General features: G+C 36.7%; 1 protein-coding gene across 10 annotated transcripts in view; it reads left to right on the forward strand.

Annotated features, from left to right (window-relative positions):
* DMXL1 (Dmx like 1) overlaps nucleotides 1-17,925 on the forward strand; it is an 82,952-nt gene that overhangs the window by 17,549 nt on the left and 47,478 nt on the right. For 5 of the 10 annotated variants that reach the window (XM_075411792.1, XM_075411795.1, XM_075411797.1 and 2 more), the window contains exons 4-15: nucleotides 321-399; nucleotides 1,009-1,141; nucleotides 3,468-3,534; nucleotides 6,389-6,564; nucleotides 8,043-8,232; nucleotides 9,783-9,951; nucleotides 13,732-13,941; nucleotides 14,587-14,882; nucleotides 14,977-15,661; nucleotides 16,189-16,310; nucleotides 16,883-16,972; nucleotides 17,274-17,376. In XM_075411792.1, coding sequence (XP_075267907.1) covers nucleotides 321-399; nucleotides 1,009-1,141; nucleotides 3,468-3,534; nucleotides 6,389-6,564; nucleotides 8,043-8,232; nucleotides 9,783-9,951; nucleotides 13,732-13,941; nucleotides 14,587-14,882; nucleotides 14,977-15,661; nucleotides 16,189-16,310; nucleotides 16,883-16,972; nucleotides 17,274-17,376 — 2,320 coding nt within the window. The remainder of the gene's footprint in view (nucleotides 1-320; nucleotides 400-1,008; nucleotides 1,142-3,467; nucleotides 3,535-6,388; nucleotides 6,565-8,042; nucleotides 8,233-9,782; nucleotides 9,952-13,731; nucleotides 13,942-14,586; nucleotides 14,883-14,976; nucleotides 15,662-16,188; nucleotides 16,311-16,882; nucleotides 16,973-17,273; nucleotides 17,377-17,925) is intronic. The other 5 variants (XM_075411793.1, XM_075411798.1, XM_075411799.1 and 2 more) reach the window with 2 other exon arrangements.

Consider the following 17,925-nt stretch of genomic DNA (forward strand, 5'->3'; position numbering starts at 1 on the left):
TTATCTTTTTTTTCCAAAAATAAAATTAGACTTCCCTTTTAAAACTCTCAGATTCTGATGATGATTTAATGTACTGAATTTTTTTCCAGCTATATTTTTAAAATGAGAAGTTAGAAACTTTTATTTGTATGGTCGGATTAATGGAAAGCCATTTTATTTAAAAATCAGAATGAATCAATTTTTATTAGATAAGCAGTAATTTATTTTAAACACATCCTTCGTAAAAGTTGGAGAATGCAGTGAAGATATACTATTTCTATTACAGAAGGGGAAGGAAGCATTTTCATGCTAATTAGTTTTCATGCTACTTAAAATTTCAGACATTACACTATCAGTGGCAGAAGAATGCTCAAATCTTACTGGAAACCATAGCACATAATCTAACGTGGGATCCCACAGGTAAGACTAGGATAAAAGAAACACCTACCTAGCTGATAGCACAACTAATTTTCAGTTTATATTGCTCCATTCTTTGGGGACAAGGAAAACATTTTTGTTTTGTCCTAGCAGGACAGAGAACAGCAAAGTGAAGTGAAATCTACTTTTTGTCACTTGCTATAGGAGAGCCAAAATATTAGGTGTATCTGTATGGTCCTACTCAATTATTCTAGTCTCAGCAGTATCTAATGTTTAAAAACATGGCTTAAATGCTAAGTATTTGTTGTGAAAGAGGGGGGTCTACAGTAGCTCTAGGTGTTTCTTTTAGAGAATGGCTACTCTAAGAACTTGATTAATTTTCGCAATTTGAACTGTAGATACTCAAATCAAAATGTCTTACAATATGAGAGTATCTTCTTGCAAGGTGGACCTAGTCTATATCCATGTAGAGGAATGCATAAGAGGCACACTGCTGTTATAGCAACTTTGTAGAAAAGGTGTTAAGATAATATATGGCATATTTTGTTTTGCAGTTTCAGTTTTGCAAAACTGTTTTCTTTTTTTTCTCTCCTTATAGAAGTCTGTATTTTGCTGCTTGTTTTGTAGTTATGTTATAAATATTTGTTTTAGGCACTCGCCTTTTGACTGGTTCCAGTTGTCTTCAGCTTTGGTCCAATGTTCCTTTGGAAAACCCTTCTGACAATGACAGTACTGAAAGAACAGATGTTGGACTTGGAGAATGGAGGTGTATCTGGCAAAGCAAGTAAGAAACTTATTTAAAGACAAGATATTTCTTCTTCCATGCCGGTTTGTAACTTTCAGATGAAGTACTTAGTGTAGTTCAGTGAAATCCTATTGCATACTGTTATTTGATAAATGTTATTGATATGTGATAAACTTGAATAATTTTTCCCCTTGAATATGTGACATTTCTTTCTACATGATCAGTTGTAATTGGTTTTGGGGTAGTTGATGTTATTAGGCAGTTCTTTAACTATATTGAACACTAGTACAATACTGAGGGAAGTCCACCATTGAGACTGTCCTAGTAGACTTTGTTCCTTATACAAGAAGTAAGGTGAAAGCTACCTACTTGAAAATTATTGTGCTTGCAGGACTGATTAAAATAAACCTGCTTCTATTGTCTAATGTACCACACCTTTCTTTCCTTCTTATAAATCTCCCTCCTTTCATACACCCTTTACTTTTTCTTTTTTTATTCTGGATATTTGGAACAGTCATGCAAAGGTGGGTGCATTCTGTTTTACTGCATCTCTGAATGCTCTTCTTACATTCTTGTTGATTTAATCTTTGTGTGGGTGTATTGGCACATTCAGAAGAGTTTTAGTTAGTATTTCGTTTTGTGAGGCAATTTGAATCATGGTCCTTCCTGCCATAGGAAGACTTTTCTAATACATCAGGTGCACAGTTCAGTTGGGACTAGTGTACCATACGGCAGTCTCCTTAAAGAAGTCTAAAGTGGCCACCTGGAGGGACCCACCTGAAATTGTTCTTTATGAAGCACTTTGGCATTGGTTGGATAGTTCCCTGAATGTACCTGAAAAAATCCTTTTTTAATCCTTCCGTTGTTCCTTTTTCTGTGTACTGTATAACTTTTATAAGGGTGTGTTTAAAATCCCGAGATCATCCAAACAGCAACTGAAAAATTTGCCTTTGAATGCGGTGAACTTTATAAATAGAAGAAGTTCAAGACTTTCTCAATTTATTGAGACACTTTTGGACCCTCATCTCTCAGCCTAATAAGAGGAGGAGTCAGCCTGTAGATCAAATGCCATGGGTATGGTCTTAGAATCTGGGCTTGTGGCAACAATAGTCAAGATCACACAGATACTGCTTTTCCTTTGTCCCTTTAAGAATATGTTTTGCATTTGTATCATAAACTTTACAGAAATCTTCATAGCTCTCCACTTGTTTCCTGCTTTTAAACTCTTTTGTGGAGGGGAGAGAGATGAGTGTTGTCTGCTTTGACCTAGGAGGTCCTGGAAAGTGTCAGCAGAACTTGCTTGGTCAGTTCATGTTTTATGCATGTATGTTTTCTGGCATTTGTACTTTAGCTAAGATGTAAAATAGGTTTTTCCTAAGGAGAAGTTTGCAAGATAGTGATTTGCAGTACTACCCTTTGCCAGAATAATTTTTGATGTCTGAAGGAGGCGTTCCCAATTGTCTTCATATTAGCCCTACTAGGAGAATGTTGTTGAAAACTAGGTGGAAACTGACTTTCTTTGATGCACGGCTTTTGCAATTGAGTTGCTGTTGTTACTGTACACACCAATATCGTCATGCTTTTGTTGACTTGGTGACTAAGCTAATCCTTCCTGAAAGTTAGGCCTTACAACTCGTTACACATGTCTAATGAACTCAAGATGAAAATGTACACTGTACTTGTGCTGTACAATTAAATTGTGTGTTCTTGTTGCCATTAATAAGCTTGTCACTTAGGCAATAGCTTGATGCTTCAGAACTTGTAAAAGAAGCTGTTTTGTTAGTATTTTCAATGAAAGTAAAAAACAGCAAAAATGAACCGCATATTTAGGTTTAGATTATTTTGGTGTGGCATCTTTTACCAGTGTGGCCATTAATGTAAAAACTACTTTCAGATACTCATGAACTACATTATTCTTTTTATACATTTTTGTTTCCTTGAGTTACAACTGTAGGAAGTGTGAGGAATGGAGGTGTCTTTCAGAAAAGTTGCAAGACAATATGGGACAGCAGAAATCAGTTTGAAATACAGATGATTGTGAAGTGGAAGTAGAGTATATCTGCAAACAGTTTAATGTCTTAGCAGCTGTCTTTCTGTTATGATATTTTGGAATATTGGATATTGTAACACTCTCAGCTACATCTGGTTTTCTCTTTTTCCCATGTGACCACAGCCATGTGTTGCACACAGTTTTACCTCCTCGTCTTTCTGGACTTTGTTAAAGCTTAACTTGTTTCACACAGTACAATGGAACTTGCATGTAAGAATTGAATCACTTTCATGAGTTCAAGAGGAAAAAACTGGTTAGACTTCTGAAGAAATTCTTAAAACCTATTTTCTATTTTTAATTGTCTTTATTTCATAGAACTGCTTCTCAAGTTTGTTTAATGAAATTCTCACCAGATGGGGAGTTTTTTGCTACTGCTGGAAGGGTAAGCATGTTTTTTTCCTAACTGTTTTGTAGTATTATTAAAGCAAACAAACCAAACCACACATTTAAAAAAAACCCCAAACCTATTTAATGAAAAATTTCTTTTTTTATATTTTTTGCATAGTATTTGCAGTAATTCGTTTATGCCTCTTTACATTTTGGTAAATAAGAATCTGGGAGAAAGACAGGCCGAGGGCAGAACCCAATGAATATTCACTGCTTAGTATTTTAAAATACTGATTTTAATCAGTACCAAATTATAAAACATCAGAAAGAGAAGAGTTTCTGGGAATGGGGGAGATCTGTGCATGAGTTTACTACTGGACATCGTTCTAGTGAGGAAATGTATTCAGTATTTCTTTATTATTGTGACACCATTAATCAAAAATAGCACTTTAATATCTTACGTAAATATATCTGTATTCCTATTTGAGTACATAGAAGAGAATTCACATTCCTTCCACAGGTATATTTGCTCATAGTTAAGGTCAGTGTTTGTGGCCAGTTTTACAGATTAGGTCTGTGTGCTCAGCATTGAGTGGGTTATCAGCAAAAGTATTAAAACCCCATGGTAAAATAAGCAAAAAAATTAAAATGTCACCATCATGTTGTTTCAATTCCCAAAACACTAACAAACTAATCTTTTATTTATACTACAAAACTTGTTCAGATTTTGTAAGAATAATATCCTAACAAGTCAAAGCAGAAGAATAACCAAGATAACATAGAGGATCCAGTGAAAAAGTATGACAAATCCATACAAGAATTTATATTATGTGCTAAGGCATGAGAAATGACTAATTGTTCTCTACAAGTAATATTGTTGTCTTTGAGGGAAGAGTTACATTGACATTGGTCAAAAAGTAGATTGTGGGGAAAAAAAAGTTTGCAAATTACTATTTTTGAAAAAGAAACAGAGAACTTAACAATATAAGCAGTTTTAACACAGATTAACAGATGCAGGTAGGCATCAATTTTGTGCTGCCAACTAAAGAACCTAGCAGAGACTGCAGAATTATTAGAAAGGAAACGTAATGCTAGTATGTAAGGTTAATCAGGACAGTGCAGTTAGAGATGAGTGAAAACCTGGTTGAAGTGTCACAGAATCCGGACAAAGTCCAAAGACAGTTTTGCAGTTCGGTCTAGTCTGTTTTGGAAGTATGAAAGAAAAATTAGTGTGTACACATAAAGATTGGTTAGAACAGTGTTTGATTTAGTAGTAGTATGTGGAACTTCGCCGATGCGGTTTGGATCATAATCTCCCTTAATACATGCTTGAAGCACAAAGATTCAGGGGTGGTTCAGTCTGCAAATAGGTCTTGCTTTTAAAAGGCGGTTGTCATGCATATTTTCATGACTCCGTTGTATGCATCAAGAACAGATGAGTAACACACATGTTTCTTAGTTATAGGTGTTTGATTTTTTTTCCTCTAAAGCTTGCCACTTCAGGTCACTGCTTGCTTGGAAGACTTAACTTTTAAGGCATTTGCTATCTTTAAAGAAGAGTGAAAGATGTAACAAATCCAAAAAAATAATCTATGTTTCTTTTTCTATGTAAACTATATTCCAGTTGACTAGTTTCCAACAAGTGAAGTGAAATGCTAGACTTTCTTGATGATAAACTATACTCCATGTAATAACAAAGCAAGAAGTTCTCATGCTCCATTCCTGTTTTGCTTCTTTGGGATGTCATACTGCATGTTATATGTTTTGTGATGTCTTTAGCCATTTACTGACTGAAAGTTATTCCAGTCATGTTTAAGATAACTTTTTACTTACAAAATTGTTTGAGTACAAGTTTTATGTATAAAAAAAGAATTGTGTCATTTTTGGTAGTGTGTACTGGCAGTATATAGTGTATTTCACTATAGATCTTTTTTTTGATGGGTAGGAATTAATATTTGTTTTAAAAGTCACGTTTTAATGGATGCTAATGCTGTGATATGATTGAATTGTGGCAAAAAATAAATTGATCTGCAAATAGCTTCTATAGCGGTAATACTCTTGCAGAGTTTTTGACTGGAATGTCGTATGTCCTTTTGTGTTATTTTACGTTATAAGGTCATGAAAAGCACAATTACTAAGTAAGTAGGAAGAATTACTAAGTAGGAAAAAAATTAATAATGGATTTTTTTTATCATAAATGACTAAGTGAATTGCCTGCCTGCAGAATCTTTAAAATGCATCTTTGTTTGTGTCGTCTGTCTTTGTTTAATTTTTTGTGAGAGAAGATGCTGGTCAGCGAAAGAACCTCCCCCTCCTCCCAATAGGGTCGTGTTAAGCACAACCAGGTTAATACAGTGTTTCAGTACCATTCCTGTTTAATAGTTGGTCAGCAACTTGCGAATCTAGATCTGGCTTAATTTATCTGCTTAAAGGCATAAGGACAAGGATACTAGGAGCATGATTTTTTCGATCCATATATGTGCGTATCTAAGAAGAGCAGTCTGAGCAGTACGGAGCTTGAGTTTTGAGATGTTGTCTTTGACATTTGTTTGCATTCCTAACATTTAAATTTGTGTGTATAGGTTTTGAGGGCTTTCTGTCAAAATACAGTTAGCTGTATTAACATTGTAATACCATCTTAAGCCAGTACAGCTTGCATGTTTGTGGTTAAAACTGACAGCTGATCAGAAGGAGCAAGATCAAATGCGAGTTAGTAGTGGCAAGAGAAATTAAAAGGAGGCTCTGCTACCGTGTTTTCTTTAAGATCAGGTTTTGAAATTCTGTTTATTGAATTGACTTTGTCATCAGGAAAGTATTTTATTTGAAAGAAAAACAAAAACCCAGGAGACATACCCAGAGGTACGTGAAGTGCGTCATATTCTTATTTACTGTCTTTTTTCTTTCCCCAGGATGATTGTCTTGTGAAAGTATGGTACAGTGCAGACAACTGGCGATCAGCCGTAACACCACCTGGCTCAAGTCCAGACAAGCAAATGAAAGAAGTTGATTTTTCATTTGTTTATTTGGCTCATCCTCGATCAGTAAATGCATTTTCATGGAGGAAGACCAGTAAATTCATGCCACGGTCAGTAGCTCTAGTAAACTGAGGTTTGTAAATTGCCCCAAAACACCCAATCTGTACAGTCTTCCCAGCTGTAGAGTCAACAGTCTCACAAGTTATACAGTTTACTTCAATTAATAATGGAGTTTGCACACTTTGTAGATTTTTTTTTTTTTGTGTGTGTGTGTTTGTATAATTCCTTCACACTAAAGTTCTCGAGAGCATGGTAAGCATCCTCTTACCTGGGAAGGAACTGGAAAGATAGAAAAGCAGTCCCACAGACTGCCTTAAAGACTGGACTAAATATAAAATCAGCTCTTGCGGAGTTACCTCTCTGTGCATCTTTTGATTGCACTGTCTTGAATGGCCATTCATGCATTTGATCCCAGCTTGTTCCTCTCTTTCTGTCCTCACGGAGTCAGAGCAATTCAAGAGTCCTGTCACTTTGTCATCTTTCTCAAACATTCACATATTTCCTTGTCTTTTAGTTTATTTCCCTTCCTAGGCCAAAACTAGAGCTGGAACAGTTAACTGAAAATTGAATGAATATTATAATTTGGAATTGATATTTTGGGTTTGATCTTTTTTTTTTGGTGTTCTCACAATTCCTAAATGACCCATCCCTAGTTTTCACTAGTATATTACAGTCTCAAACTGAAGTAATGCTAGCAGTTTTGTGCACTGCAACCATATTTTTGTCGTATTATTCTGAATAGTAGTCACTTGAATTCTGCATACCTTTGTGTTTGAGCAACTTTATGCTGTGTTTTATACCGACCTTTAAGCCAAAGACTCTTCATAAAGCCATTACTGTAGTCCTTAAATCAGTTTTGAAAATCTGCCTACTCCGTGATGCCTAGGGGAGTTCGCTGCTGGACAGTCCAGTCTGATGATCGGTATAGTTTTGGAGTCTTAGCTAAAACTAAATTGTGAAACCTGATGCTCTGCGTATTGTTTTTCAGTGCCTAGTTTAGGTTAATTGGATTTTTTGATATCTATGCAACACAAATTGTATTTGGAAAAACTTTAATTAAGAAGAGTTAGTATTTTTAAATTGGCTGTTGTATTCCTGGCATTACCTTCGTTTCTCTGTTTTGGATATAAAGTTTTGTAAGTGCTATATAGCAGTAAGATAGGCAAATTGAGAACAGGTATCCAGAACATGATTAGCTTTTTATGTAGAGGACTTCAAAAAGAAAAAGAAATTTCGGTATTCCAGCTATGACTAATTATTTAAATGGAGATCTGTGATTTACTGTTGCACAGTTGTGTGATGAAGTTTGAGGTAATTTATATTCAGATACTGGAATAGATATGAAAATCTTCTGTACATCGTTTGTTTTCCTAAGAATGAATTGTTGAGGGTTTTTTTACGTAGTATCTTCAGATTACTTGGTTCAATCCCAAAAATTGATAATGGAAAACTGTTTCGTACTGTTGCTTTATTTTGATGCTATGTGATAGTGAGCAGCTGCTTCACACCTGAAACTTTCTTTCATTAGTGGTGCTGTCTGCAATGTACTCCTGACTTGCTGTAAGGATAATGTGTGTCGTCTCTGGGCAGAGACTTTGTTACCCAATGACAGTCTGCTGTATGGTGGAGGATACAACAGTTGGAGTGAAGCAGTGAACCTCACAAATAACTTGAAAAGAAATACTTCAAGTAAGGAAAAAGTGCAAAATGCTTTAGAGGTAAGAAGTGAAATTGCACAGTGAGAATAAACACATGTATACGCACATAATTTTAGACACGTTTGTAGTTAGTAACTCGAACGTGTATCATAATCTGAAATCCTTTATACCATAGATGTGCATAAAATATTATAGAGGAGTGAATTTACTTGAAATCTTCCTTAGGAAGGCTAAGCTGACAGCCGTCATACTGAGCTTTCACATTAGAAAACACACAGTTCTTATGTCACTACTGCCTATTTTGCTCTGGTGACTGAAGCAAAGTGCTTTGCAGTAGCTGGTTCAAAGAGCTAGGAACTGTATGGGGAACAATACTATATGTAGGTTATGTGAAACCCGTTAATGATGCTGCCTTAAAATGTGTGGTAGGGGCTCACTTGTTACTGCTGAAGTTGTGACATGTTCTCTGACTTATTCAGCTGGAAAAATAGTGATAATGTGGAGGGAAGAAAGATAGCCTTCATTGTCTTTTTGCTGTAGTCCTCAAGTAGAGCAGACTGCTCGCGAGCTGTATCTGTAAGGCAAATGATCCTTACCTGGCAGTGTTTTCTAACTAATGGGAAGTAGGGGAAAGTGAGGCATTAGTGGTCTTCTGCAGAGCTGTGTAGAAAGTACGCAGGCACTGTGCTTTTATCTTTATAGAGTAATGTATTTAGCATGCTCGAGGTGCTTTCTTAGCACATGTAGCATAGATGTAGAATATGACAGGCTGAAAGGCACAACACAGCAAAGAAAAAATATTCAAGGCGGGCAGGGGGAAGGAAGTTGGAGGCAGTTCTGTGTTCCCTTGAAAACAAGAGACACCATCAGAGATCAGAAATAACAATTACGTGAAAATGGAGAGAAAAATACTTTACAAGAGCATGCTGTGTTAAGATGCAAAGGGTAGCAAGTGAAAAGGAATGTCAAGAGTGTAATACCATCCTTAATACACATCGTGTAACTTCTTGTACTTCAGGTGCCTGTATAGATATCTGTGGCACAATGGCCTTGAACTGTGCAGTATGTGGAGACAGACTTCTTAATACTGGTGTAGTCAATCTTAAAATCAAATATTATTTTTTCCGTTGGAAACATATATTTTCATAGAGGGAAGAAGACCTTAGAACTCATTGGGCCCTTATGGGAGTGGAAGTACTGACCTAATGGGACCCAAAGTACTGATCCAGTTTGTCAGTCTCTGAAATGAGGTTATTGCGATTTGCTGCTTTGTTTGCTCAGAATCTTGAGTAAGCATGGTTTGTTTATGAAACACAACAGTACTTTAAGTATAAAAACTGTGTGAACATCGTCTGCACACTGAAATATGAAGACGTTACTAGTTGGGTCAATGTACTGTATGGGCCTTCCTAAATTAATCTGAAGGCACTGTTAATCTCTCTACTGCAGACACAACCTGAACAGTGTCATTTTTGCAGAAACTCCACTGGTGTTTAAAGTAGCTTGTAAACTGAAGAATTTCATTCACTACTCACTAGAAAACCACTTACAGATGAAATCTGCTTTTTCTCTTTGAAAGGAATTAAAATGACACCTTATTCTTCATGCAGTTAAACCTGAGACACTTTCGACGAGGGAGGAGGAGGTCGGGTGCTGTTGTAGCACATACTGGATATGCTCCACATCAGCAAGATCCCCACGAAGTTCACAGGAACATCCCTCCTCATGCAAATGCACTTTGTCACTTCCATATTGCTGCCAGTATCAATCCAGCCACAGGTAAGAAGTGTGGTAAATCCTTGCTGCAAGGTCACCTACAACTTTTTTTAGGTCTGTGTGAGCTTAACTGGGTCAGAAGCCTTTACACAGTATTTACATGATCATGCAAGATTACTAACATGTTTGTTTCATTTAGTGCATGAAAGAGCCTTCTTCTACAGTAATGAAATGGTTTGAATAAATTTCCTCTACAGTAATCCTGTTGTCCATTTTTGGTCATCTTCTAATTGAGATTCACGGTGATCTGAGATGCAGATCACAGAATCACAGAATGGTAGGGGTTGGAAGGGACCTCTGTGGGTCGTCTAGTCCAACCCTCCTGCTGAAGCAGGGTCACCTACAGCAGGCTGCACAGGACCTTGTCCAGGCGGGTCTTGAATATCTCCAGAGAAGGAGACTCCACAACCTCCCTGGGCAGCCTGTTCCAGTGCTCCGTCACCCTCAGAGGGAAGAAGTTCTTCCTCATGTTCAGACGGAACTTCCTGTGCCTCAGTTTGTGCCCGTTGCCCCTTGTCCTGTCGCTGGGCACCACTGAAAAGAGCTTGGCCCCATCCTCCTGACACCCACCCTTCAGATATTTATAAGCATTTATTAGATCCCCTTGCAGCCTTCTCTTCTTCAGGCTGAACAAGCCCAGCTTCCTCAGCCTCTCCTCGTAGGGGAGATGTTCCAGTCCCCTCACCATCCTTGTAGCCCTAAAGGATACTTGTGGCTGAGTATTTGCAACTGGAGTTACAAATTTACTGGGAATTGTGTCTGATATTGGGAGCACACTCATAAATGAAAAATATGCATGCTTCTTAAATGCGTACCTGACACTGGGGGTCTGAAGTAACCACACGTCCCTGTACTTCTGTCTCTGAACTAAGCAAAGCAGGCCTTCATCTTGTGTTCCATAAACTTTAATATTCTCTTGCGTTCAAGGAATACGTGGATAAACATTAAGGAAAATCCCCTGTTGTTGCTATTATTTCTGTCTTCATAATTGCCTGTGTATGCTGAAAATGAAGCGCGTGTCTGCTCACTGAAAAGCTGAATAGAAATGCAATATTGCATGGCAGTTCATTAAGGTTTTACTGCTGTGATGTGATTTCCTGTGTCTAGACTCAATGAACAAACATATTATCTAATACTTTTCTTAAACTAGTTAAGCTCTGTCTTACAGTGTTTTTAATTTTTTTTTGTTCTTGCTGACCCTTACTTGAAAGGCCAGTTTTGACCTAAAGGCATTCATGATTAGTTCATATTTGCAGCTGTATGGTCTTTGATATGATTATAAAGAGCTGTTGGTTTCCATTACCATTGCTGGGCTAAGCGAGCTGTAAACACTTTCTCTTCTAAGATTAATTAGGTGTCTACAATCGCATCCAGCTTACCAGATGGTAAGTTTGGCAGTTTTGTGCTGTACTGTCAGTGCTATTCTATTACTACAGGAAATATCGCCAATCATTAACATAAGTTATTACCTAATGTCATAAAGGAAAATTTCTCCCAAGCTTCTTGGGGATTTGTAACTCTCCTCTCTGCATTTCTATGTCTTTAAATAGCACAAGGAGCTGGCTAACCTTTTCAGGTGGCTAGCACGTAATCTTTCACGAGCTTTTCTTATATCTGCTCTTAATGGACTTCTTTTCTTGATTATTTATACAGAATAACTAAGTAAACTTTAATTTTTCTTTTAATAATCTTTGAAATATAAATGTGCCCACAGCAAACTCACAGAATGGGAATAATAATCTTGGAAAAGAATGGTAGAAGATTTTCTTAGGTGTTCCACACTTGTCTTTGGTCTTTTTAATCTTGTACTCCTTCTGTGTTATCTGTACTAATATTATCTATTTTGATACTGTCTTTTGAGTGACTTGGACTATAAGTCAATACATTGGAGGATAACGGTTTCTTCTTTAATGCAGAACATCTGTTTGAAGTAACTTTCACATCTTAAATCTGAGTTTGAAGAAATATCTGTTGTCCCTCACAGTCAAGTCCTTAAGTACCTTAGTGTAACCAGATTTTCTAAGTAGTCCTTTTAGTTTGCCCTTTTGAAATGAAATTTAATCTGAAACCCTAATTGTCTTTTCTTCGTTTAATTTAAACCAAATCGGTTTATGATCTCTTACTTGAAAATTTGCCCTTATTACAACATGCAGAGTACTTGATGAAAACTAAGGTCAAAGCAGCTTTATCTGTCATTCGCTTCACTTTTTAAAGAATAATGTTGTCACATACAAGAATGACTGTGGTTTTAGTTTTTGTTGTATTTGTGTTTGATTGTTAATTTTGAAACTAATTTTCTAATAGCAATAAAATCCTTGAGACCTTCTGTTATACTAGAGTGTTATTTAAACTGGTATTCAGGCTGAATGGAGTTCAGTGAGAGGAATAAGCATTGGTTGTTATGACAAAATTGTCTCTAGGCAAATCCAGAAAAAAAATACTGTATCCAAAGACAATAGAAGTCTTCTGGAAAGAGCGAATGTGATTTGTGAAGGAAATAGACATTCATTAAGGATTTTGTTCAGAGCTGAGCATCAGTTAGAGGTTGGTAGTTTTGAGGTAAGAGATGGGAAAAGTGATTTCTGTAATGGTCTTCTGATATATACTAGTATGCAGATTTATAGTCTAGTCTGAAAAGCCATCTTCCTAGTTCACCTTTTTATTCACGTGTACTGTAGCTCCGTCTTCCAAAGAGAGGTCAACAGAATTCTTCCCTCCGAGTTCTGATTTTGCCAAATGTGTATGATGTTTGAGACTGGCGTCAATTGGCCTTTGCAGGGAGACAGACTGTATTTCTTAAATACTCTGTGCTCTTCTTGTCTCCTTCCCGTGCTGCGTCCTGTCCCCACAAAAAAATTGCTGGTAGTCCTGGTGGTCCTTTCTTCTCTCTGTGTGCTCTCAGTTATCATTTTCTTAGGTGAGGCTGGAGGGTAAGTAATTGAAAGCCATCACTGTCTTTGGAAGAAAAACAAACAACACCCAGAATTGGAGTAAAAAGTATTTTGTCTCCTAGTGCATGGAATTTAAGTAATGCTGCATAACTAGGGAGCAGAAGGAGATGAGAATGTATATGGAGACTTCTAGGTGGTAGTTAAATGAAAGTTGAGCTTTTAGCATGTTGCTGTATGGCCCATTTGAGGAAACTGCAGTAAATCACCTAGCTGCTTTTTAGCCACCCTAAATTTAGATGATGATACTCTGCAGCAGTCTTGTACTTGCTCTGTCAATTACTTTGTGTTTACCGCTTTATTTTTCACAGCCAGCTGGGACACCAAGTAGCATCACAGGGCAAAGTGAAATAATAATGGAATCTGTAGGAATCAGAAATCCTGGCTTCATTACGCGGTATAACTACTGCAGCCTCCAATGTGGACTAAATGTTGGGAAATTGTGCTTAAATTATTTGGTTTGTACTCAGCTGTAGTAGCAAAAGATAAGGTAAATTAACCTGTATGGACGGTATTATGTTATGAAGATAACCTGTATGGACGGTATTATGTTATGAAGATGTAACAGCACAGGGCTATGCTGTAATCCTAATGTAAGTGTACCAAAGAGCCTTTCTGTGGAACATATGTTGTCCTAGCAGTCAAGCAATTTAATACTGATAATACTACTTTTAATAAGGAAAGTAGATGATGTTGGTGAAAGAAATGACAAGTGGCAATAGTCTTAGTGTATTTTTTTCTTGGTAGAGTTTCTACTTAAAAAAAAAAAATCTCTAAAATTGTTTTTTCACCAAACTATTTGGTTTTCAAAAATGTCAACATCTTTTCCTGTTAGATATTCCTCTACTCCCTTCTATTACATCTCTGAGTCTTGGTGAAAATGAAGAAAAAAGTGGGCCTTTTGTTGTGCACTGGCTAAACAATAAAGAACTTCATTTTACCTTATCCATGGAAGTATTTTTGCAACAACTTAAAAAGAGTTTTGAACATCATTCTCCTGAGACTAACACTGAGGAATCTAATCAAATGGATGGCAGAGGAGAAGGTAAAAATCTTATCGTAGACAAATGACTTTAATTTTACAAAGTAATTTGTAATGTTCTTTCATGTGAAGTAAGAGGTGGGCAACTTGACATGTAAGGTTATAGAGAGATTACAGTAGCATTTCTGTGCATTTCATTCCCTGATGCTGGAAGTACCCGAGTGACTTTTAAAAATTTTGTCTACAAATTCTGAGTTGTTTATGGTTGTTTCAGAGATTTTGAGTTATTTATGGTGAAAACTTTATTATTTAGTTAGGCTGACTTGGAGGCCTTTGCATATAAAATGTGTTATTAACCTTTTTAAGGAAGCAGGTGCAACCTCAGAATTAACTTTTTAAAAAATATTAATGTACACCTTATTTAAATAGTTTTGTTCTATACCATAATATAGTCAATTAATTTAAATATGTACAGTTTGGAGATAACTGCTTTTCTGCCTATGCATGCAAAAATTTATATAAAATGGGAAAAAAAAAGTGTTTTGAGTTAAGGTGCAGTATAAATTATTTCGATTTGTTAGTCATGGACTGAGGTCCACTAGAGCATTTCTGTTTAAAATTTTCATTATTTTCAATTTGTGCTTGTATAAGTGGCTTATAAAAGGCCTGAAAGATGCTACAGTGCCTGAATAACACTGCTTGCTGTAGTTCTGTGTTTTAGTATGATACATATATCTGCGTGTGTTCTAGAAGATGATGAAAATGGAGATGAACAAAAAGGAAATCAAGAAAAGGAGGAGCTTGGTGATGAGAAAGCTACTGCAAATTCAAGCCTTGTTCCTTTACCTTCTGCTATTACTGATCATGAAATTGAAGTACTGCTTTCTGAATGGAGTAAGAATGCTGACATGCTATTTAGTATACATCCTATGGATGGTTCGCTGCTGGTATGGCATGTGGACTGGCTTGATGAATACCAGCCTGGCATGTTTCGCCAGGTGCAGGTACTTTATTTTTTCCTGGGTTATGCATTGCTATTCAGTGAGAAGTACAATAGGAAAATAATACTTACTCTTTCTCTCTTTCTTAAAATTCCAGGTATCATTTGTCTCAAGAATTCCTGTTGCATTTCCGACGGGTGATGCAAACTCTCTTAGCAGAAGTATAGTGATGTATGCTTGTACCAAAAATGTTGACTTAGCTATTCAACAAGGCAAACAAAAGCCTCCTGGCCTTACGCGATCTTCATCTATGCTTATCTCTTCTGGACACAGTAAATCAACCAACAGTTTAAAACTAAGTATCTTCACTCCCAATGTTATGATGATTTCCAAACATGCAGATGGGTCATTGAACCAGTGGCTAGTGAGTTTTGCTGAGGAATCTGCTTTCTCAACTGTACTCAGTATTTCACATAAATCCCGATATTGTGGTCACCGTTTTCATCTTAATGACTTGGCTTGCCACTCAGTGTTACCACTGCTGCTTACAACCTCACATCACAATGCTCTAATTTCACCAGATGCTGAGAATGCAAAACAGGCAAATGATTCTAAGAAGTCTCAGGAGTCGCCAATAAGACTTCAGAGTAGAGGCAATGCAAACATGACATCGCAGGATCCCAGTGCAGTCTACAGTGAACTTATTCTTTGGAGAGTTGACCCTGTTGGGCCTTTGTCCTTTTCTGGTGGAGTTTCTGAACTTGCTCGGATCAATTCTCTCCATGTTTCAGCTTTTTCTAATGTTGCGTGGCTGCCCACACTTATACCCAGCTATTGCCTTGGTGAGTTTCGTTTCCTGATTTGTGAAGTGTTCTAGAATAAAAGTAAAATAGCCTGATAATGCTATTAAATAGGTAATGTAGATATACTTGAATGCATTGGATAAAGTGTTAAGCATGGGTCCTTTCGCAGATTTCCAAGCTGCTGATACTTGGAAATTGTTTATTCCTGTGTGAAGAATTGCTGTGTTGTTCTGCTTTCTTTTATGTATTTGATATTTTAGGAGCTGATGTAGTAAAGTTCTTAGATGCTAGCACATACTTGAAAGCATGCTGAACACTTAAAAGCAGAGGTAGATTTTGCTCTGGTTTGCAAATGGGATTCTCATTTCCTTTCAGATACTTTGATTTGGTGGCTGAGTGCAGCATTAAACTTTGTAGTTCTTGCTTGTGAACAAAAATTAACAAGAGAGAATTTTTCTTATGCTATATTGTTTTCTTTCATAACTTGAAAATTGCCTTTTGCAAAAAAAAAAGGGAGCGAGTTGGTATTTGACTATTTGAGCACATTTTGTGTTCTTATTTTTCAGGTGCATACTGCAATTCTCCAAGTGCCTGCTTTGTGGCTAGTGATGGACAGCATTTGAGATTATATCAAGCTGTAATAGATGCTAAGAAACTTTTGTGTGAGCTCTCCAATCCAGAAATTTCTGTAAGTGAAAAGCTGTCTCAAGTTTTTGGAGGCTGGAACTTCATTCAGTAGTACTAGTTCAGAGTTGTTGGTAACTGGCTAAGCTGGTTGCTGAGGTTTTCACAGCTTATGGTAGTTTAGCTCTGCTTGCAAAAACAGATATGGTAAATCTTTTTAGCATTATAACCATAGTGAATTTAATTTAATCTCAAACTCTGCATATTGAGGCAAGTTGGTGTTTGGTTGGGAAATACCTCTGAAACATTTGCGCTACAAGGAGTAATAACGGAGCAACAAACAGTGTGTGTATGTGTGTGTTGTCCACCCTAAGGAAAAGTTGAGATGACAGTGCAGCCCTGGGAAAGGACAATAAACTGCTGAATGTGAGGCTTTCCAGATGTTATCGTCACCTTTCAGCCATTGAAAACAGTGTGGCTTTTGATAAAACTGGGAATGTTACCCGTGTTCTTGGATTGCAACTGCTGTATATTTCATGCTTTGCATAGTGATGTTGCATCTACCTAGCAAGCTATGCCACAGATATGCACAAAAATGAGTTAACAAGACCCATCCCCCTAACTGTCTTTAAACAGAAATATGTTGGTGAAGTTTTTAACATCATAAGTCAGCAATCTACGGCTCGCCCGGGATGTATCATTGAGCTGGATGCTATCACAGAGCTTGTAAGATCTTTTTCTATACTCATTTTATAGCATAATTAGCTAGTTTAATAAGTGGTAATAATAAAGACTATACCTGTAGCTCTCCATCATGTAAAGATTAGTTATTTAAAGATTGATTCTGACGTATACTTGCTTTTGTTTTCATAGTATGTGTAAATTAAAAGAATGTGCCTAATTACATTTTCTTGAGAGATCTTTCATTGGTGTGTGTATCTTACCAAGTTAAAAGCTTCCGTGTTAGAGAGCAGTCTTAAACAGAACACTCCATGATGGTCACTTCTGTGTGTTTTTACTTTCTTAGCATGGCAGGAAAACACAGTTATTCCATGTCTTTCAAGAAGACTTCATTTTAAATAACCAGGAGAAGGAAATAACAGAAAAGAACAACAACTTATCAGACTCTGGTAAAGAATTCTTTTTCATAGAACAGTGAAGACAAAGTATTGTATTTTTTTCATTCCACAGAGGAAAAAGAGCTTATTATATATCTTTTAGTATTTTAAGGTCAAATACTTTACTCTTTTGGAGATCTTTATATGCCAAAGAAGAAAATCTGGTCTAAGGAAACCCAAGGCTGTTTCACTTCCTTTAAGAGTAGTGTGCAACCAAATTTTAGATTAAGTAGCTTAAATCATGAGATACCTTTCTTACATGTCAGGGAAAGGGTTTTAAATGCAGGGTATCACCAACAGAATGCTTAGTATAGTACATGATGGGTATGATGAAGCTTACTGCATTCTTTCATGATGGATGTTCATCCTTTACATCAGCGAAATACTGCTCCTCAGGCCTTGAGTGGTACAATAAATTACAGGTGAAACAAATTCCACAAACACAAGTATAGAGTACAGTATAGGCATCTCAGTTTTCTTCTGTTCCAATGAAATAATGTGGAAATAAAGAGTCAGAGTAAAGTTTGTGATACCAAGTCATCTGTAGTAGTAAAGGGAATG

This window comes from Opisthocomus hoazin, chromosome Z (genome assembly GCF_030867145.1).
Source record: "Opisthocomus hoazin isolate bOpiHoa1 chromosome Z, bOpiHoa1.hap1, whole genome shotgun sequence".
NCBI lineage: Eukaryota > Metazoa > Chordata > Aves > Opisthocomiformes > Opisthocomidae > Opisthocomus > Opisthocomus hoazin.